At 35.1% G+C, this 6,011-nt stretch overlaps 1 protein-coding gene across 1 annotated transcript; it reads right to left on the bottom strand.

Moving 5' to 3' along the window:
• LOC110269399 (probable F-box protein At4g22165) lies at window positions 4,687-5,916 on the bottom strand. The gene has a single exon (XM_021117198.1). It carries the CDS (start codon window positions 5,914-5,916, stop codon window positions 4,687-4,689), a length of 1,230 nt encoding a protein of 409 aa, XP_020972857.1.

Here is a 6,011-nt window from a genome sequence, read left to right as displayed (position 1 = left end):
GCTTCATGAAACACTAGAATTCATTCTTAAAAATTTTGAATAAATTTTTGAAAACATTTTTATTTTTTTCGAAAACAAAAGAAAAAAATTTTTTTTTTTTGAAAATATTTTTGAAAGATTTTTGAAAAGAAAACGAAAAGAAAATTACCTAATCTGAGCAACAAGATGAACCGTCAGTTGTCCATCCTACTAAAAACATACTAAAAACAATGTCAAAAAGCGTATAAATTATCCGCTCATCAAACATCCACTATCCATGTACCACATGTCCTTTTTGTTCTTGGATGCTAGGCAAATCTGCATGAAAAGTTTCAAGTAGCCTTAGGTATCCAAATTGATTTGGATCCTTTGAAGTTAATCCATCTTGGTTGCCCAAGTGCATTGAAATCACAAACAACATTGTAAACTTTGTTTCCAACAACTCTTTTTTCAAAGAAACATGGTGCATATAAGTGACCAAATTTCTTGCAATTAACACCGTGATTTTCTTATGTGTGTTGCTAAAACTGAGATGAGTTATATTGCTTAAAATGATTAGAGTGTTGAAATTTTCTAGTTTTTGGAGGAGATGAATTTCTTTTGACAAACTGATTTTTATTAAAGTTATTCCTCTTTGCAAAAGCATTTTCACCAGAATTTGTTTGAACATTTTTACCTTTCAAATATGAGGTTTTGTTGTAAAAAAGTGGTTTCTTGAAAACAGCCTCATTTTTCAAAATGTAACCCAAGCCTGCCTGGTTTGAACTCGGATCAGTTGTTGGTGAAGGCTCAGTTTCACTTGTGTATGTTTCATCAAATTTTTTTTCAAAAGTTGAGACATATCCAATACCAGATTTGTTTGGTATGGATTTGGTATTTGATGAAGAAGCCACAAACTTTATAGAGGAAATATTAGAAACTGCATCTTCCTTAACTATGTAGCCTAAACCAGATTTTTCAAACAATGGTCTTTGACTTGCAAGTAAATTGTCCAAGTTACTAGAACCTTGAGCAAATTTTGCTAAGTCACCATTCAGTCTTTTAATCATATCATTTAATCTTTCATTTTCAGCAATTAACTCATGAGAAAGATCCACAATGTGTTTTCCTTTTAATTTTTCAAGTTCAGAGTTTAGAAATCTGTTTTCTTCAATGATGTCTAAAGCAAATTCAATTTCCTTCACTTTTTCTTTTAAAAAATTATTTCAGCTCTTAACACATCTCTTTCAGATCTGCACTCATTGTACTTGTCAAGCAGTTTTGAGGTGTTTAAGGTGAGATCATCAATAATAGCATGTAGATCATCCATAGACAAATCAAAGTAATTTACCTCATCAAAGTTTTTGTTTCCAGTCATGAAACAGTCTTTGTCTTCACCTTCATACTCTTCTTCTTCATTGGAGTCGTTCTCGAGATCCTCCCAAGCTGCCATGAGCATTCTCTTCCTTTCCTTCTTTCCTTTGTCCTCCTTTTTGAGATTTGGACAGTTTAGCTTGAAGTGTCCAGCCTCCTTGCAATGATGGCACGTCACCTTGATCAAGTCGATCTTGTGCTCCTTTGAGCTTGAACCCTTATATTTGCCCTTGTTCTTCATCATCTTTCTAAATTTCCTAGCAAAAAATAAAAGCTCGTCATCTGAAATACCATCACTAGACTCACTCTCTTTTGGTTCTATTTGTGACTTGAGGGCTATTACCTTTTTCTTTGAGTTTGTGTTTGTGTGTGTGGCTTCATAGGCAAGGAGTTTTCCTCTCAGCTCATCATAGGTTATGGGACTTATGTTGTTACTCTCGGTTAGGACAGTGGCAGTGTTTTCCCATTCTTTTGTGAGGCTTCTAAGGAGTTTTCTCACCAAGGTTTGTTCTGCATAGTTTGTACCCATAGCATCAAGGTTTTTAATTATGATTGAGAATCTCTCAAACGCTTCATCAATGCTTTCTCCATCCTTCATGCTAAACATCTCGTACTCTTTTCGCAGCATATCAATCCTTGTTTCTTTTACTTGTTTTGTGCCTTCGTGTGTAACCTAGAGTTTTTCCCAGATTTCTTTGGCTGTCTTGCATCTAGACATCTTCCGGTACTCTTCAAAGCTGATAGCACAGTGAAAAAGGTTGATTGCTTTAGCATTCAGCTCTATCTTCTTCTTATCATCTTCATTCCATTCAGCTTCTTCTTTTGGAGTCACCACTCCATCAACACTTATTTTTGTTGGAATCTTGGGACCACTCACAACGATCTTCCATAAGTTGTAGTCAATGGATTGGATGAAAATCCTTATCCTTTCTTTCCAGTAGGAGTAGTTCTTCCCGTTGAAGAAAGCTGGCCGGTTGTTTGACTGGCCTTCAGTGAGGGTGTAGGCAACTGTGGTTGTGCCCAAGTTGTTCGCCATTGGATCTTTGCTCCAAGCGGTTAAGCTTGTTTCTTGAGACCTTAGCTCCTGATACCAATTGAAGGTTGTGGTAGGCTTAGAGAAGGTGGTTGAATCTATGCCTTCCTTTTACATTGCTGTTATTACCCTTTTAAAATGAACTTTCAATTCAGGTTCTGTTTGAACTCAGCAGCGGAAATTTATGAGATAATTTATTTTTGTCTCATGAATATCAGAAAACAGAACTCAGCAGAGAAGAGAAAAGCTAACACCAGCATGTATCCTGGTTCGGTTGCCTTGTGCTATGCAACCTACATCCAGTCTCCTCCACAACTATGGAAGAATTTCACTATAGTTAACAGTATTACATACACCAATTTCACAGGATTGACCCAATCCTTTCACATTCAACTTCTAACCTAACTTGACATTGGCTATGCTAATACCTAACTATTCACTCTTAGTGCTAACCCAACTAAGAAAGGGATACCTCACAGGTACAAGATACAAGACATAAACCCACCTAAAGAAATCTGAAAATAACTCTAGGCTTTTCTCTCAAGTGTATCACTCAGCCTTTTTCCACTCATGGCTTTTACTTGAGCTTTCTCACAAGAAATTACAGAAAGATAAATATAGAAAAGTGCATTACAATCTGTAAAACACGAAGGAGATTGACTTCATCAGCAGCCTCTTTGCTATGTGCAAAACCAGATTCGTAAACCTCAGATGCAGTTCTTCAGTATTGGCCGAATACTTCTTTGAAAGAAAGCATTATCCAAGTAGAGGAACTTCCTAACAGAACACTGTTCTCACACTCTGGTTTTCTCTCCTTACTTCTGAATGAGCAGAAAGTCTTCTTTTATCTCCTTGCATGTTGCTGGGTTCTTCTTCCAAGGTCAACACCTTGAGTCTTGAGCTTCACCAATCCACAGAATCACTTTTTCTCATTAAACCTTACAACGGAAACTTTGCTTCTGACCTTCCTTGGTTGACCGAAAGCCACTTTAACAGCAGAAAAGATTTCTTCTATGGTAAACCCAGATCTTGACCATTGAAACACAACTTGGTCCCCAAGACATATTCTCAACCGTTGATGCACAGTAGTGAGGAACAGAAATCCTCTTTTCCATATAACCCGAAATAGAGTGGCAGAGAGTTGAAGATGAAGAGAAGAAAGTGTGTTGCATGTAAAAGGAAATGGGTTACCTTTAACCTAAACTTGATTTGGTTTGAAATGGGTGATTAGACTTCTGAGTTTCAAGCTTGGACTTTCTCTTTCTTGCTTCTTTGATGATCACCTTAGGGAAGAAGCTTTCTCTTTCTCTTTCTCACTTTTCTGAGTTTTGTGATTTGACATGGTTAGAGAAAAAGAAACGTTGAATTGGTGAAAGCAAGTGAGAGTGAATTTGCTTGCTGAATATCAACTCGGGCTTGGATTGTAATTTACTTGGCCCGTTTGACTTTTCAACTTTGCTTTCTTTTGGGTTTTGTTTATTTTATTAACCCATCAGCCTTGTTTTATTTTTCATTTCCATTGGGCTATAATTCAAGTTTTGGCCTGCAACATTTTATAAATAATTAGTAATATGCAATTTTCAATAATCAACACTAATTATTTATCTTGCCAAAAATAATGTTTGTCATCACTAATTAATTTAGTTAATTTCATTTTTGGACGGAGGATTATTATGTCTAATGAAGAAAAATATTGGGAATTGGTCTCTGTATTAATTTTTCTTGGAGACTAAAATGCAAATTCTTAAAATCTTTGGAGACTAATTTGAATAATTACTCTGTCGAAAAATGAACTAGGGACTGATTTATCTGTCGGAGTAAAACTTTAAAATTGATTTATGTATTAATTTTTCTTGGGGACTAAAATATCCACTTTTAAAATTCTTGGAACTCATTTGAGTAATTACTCTAAATAAAGTTTTTAACATCGCTATTCATGATATAGTATTTGTATATATAATAGTAATTTCTTAAATTTTTTCAATAGTTTAATTTTTTATATGTGAATCTATTGTATTATCATTAGTGATTTCAATTCCCAAATTTTTCCATAGACTTCACTAATAAAATAGTATGAATTATGTTACATATACACAAAAAATAATTATCTATAAACGGTCACGGAGAGAAATATGCATTTGATATTTGACAAAAAAAAAATTAATATTTTGCTATAAATAAGCTTGAATATTCCTCCAAATAGCAGTACTGAATGATAACAAAATGAAGATAAGCATGTCTTCATCAAAATTTTACTGTAAGGAAGAACAAACGCTTTGCAAATAATCTTTTAAAATACAAAATAAAAAAGAAAAAAAAAACTAAAGAAATGAGCTAGAATAACACCAGACAGGAGGACACATGAACTTTACATCGGATAACAGTCTTTGACAACTTCCATCGTCCAAGTCGAAGATGCCAATATCTTGACATTCGGCATAGTCCGGTGATTTCCATTCTATTAGGTTATCTGTAAAGTAGATTTGATTTCCTTTGGTTTGAATACTTGCAGGTAGCATTTGAACAGAAGAGTTGAATCCAATCATCAGTACGTAATTTTCCAAACTATCTAGTCTGGACCATTCTTTTGCATTCTTCTTCAATTCATAGATATTAAATTTGTAAGTACAACAACTTCCAGAAAGAAAATATCTCGCCAACATCAATAAACTTCCATTAGCACACCCAACCAAATAATATTTAAGCCGGTAATAAGGACCCACCGCAGCATCAGAGGGAGGTTTGGCTTCATGAATACCACCTACAGGCCCTGACTTAGTGTTTATATCAAATTCGTATAGCTGGCCACATTCTTCTACTGCATATATCTTCTCTCCAAAAAATATGACATCATGAAACCACGGTTTTCTAGTTGAAAGATCTGACCATCTCTTATTATTTGGTTTGTAAAAGGCTAATGTACAACGAAGTCCATATATGGCCACTGCCAAAAAATCTTCATTGTCATTACTAGGACATGAATTTATAATAACCTTCCAAACATAGATACTATTTATGAAACTACTCGATCCCCGGTAATCATTCATATCGTCAAAATCCAAATCCCGAATAGTATATTCAAAGCCATAATTGTTAGGATTGTAGTAAATTATATCCGGAAAGGTTGATATTGGAGGAAGATCTAAATGGACCTTTGTAAATGCATTTAACATATACATCGAACCTTGGTATATATCTAGGACGATCAACCATCCACCAAAAGAACCACGGATCAATTTGTTCTGCATCTCTGGTAGCTTGAGATGGTGGATCTCATCTTCATCAAGAGACTGAATATCAAGTGGTACTTCATCAGCAATAGGTAACTGCATGAGATGGTAGATCTCCTCGTCTTCATAAATATGAGTACTGGAAGATTCTTCAGGTACCAGCAGCCACAAAATATCGCTGGAGATCTCTGGAAGTTTCAAGCTCCATTGCTTGCAAACTAAACCAAGTTGGATGAAATCATCGTACGAATACAGGTGCTCCGCAATTTCCTTCAAGATGTCATCATGAATGTTTGGCCATCCATCAATGTCGTCCCCCATATCTTAGATATCAGGATTCAGGAGAGACGCAAACTGCAGAAGCTTAAGGACTTATATTGATAAAAAAAATTTGGACGCTTAACATTATATATATC

Source organism: Arachis ipaensis, chromosome B03, assembly GCF_000816755.2.
Source record: "Arachis ipaensis cultivar K30076 chromosome B03, Araip1.1, whole genome shotgun sequence".
Classification (NCBI taxonomy): domain Eukaryota; kingdom Viridiplantae; phylum Streptophyta; class Magnoliopsida; order Fabales; family Fabaceae; genus Arachis; species Arachis ipaensis.
Note: the sequence above shows the minus strand (reverse complement) of the source record. Positions and strands in the feature narration are given on the sequence as shown.

Bases quoted from the DNA above. Each gene is read 5' to 3' on its own strand.
- LOC110269399 (XM_021117198.1), bottom strand. From the start codon at position 5,916: ATGGGGGACGACATTGATGGATGGCCAAACATTCATGATGACATCTTG.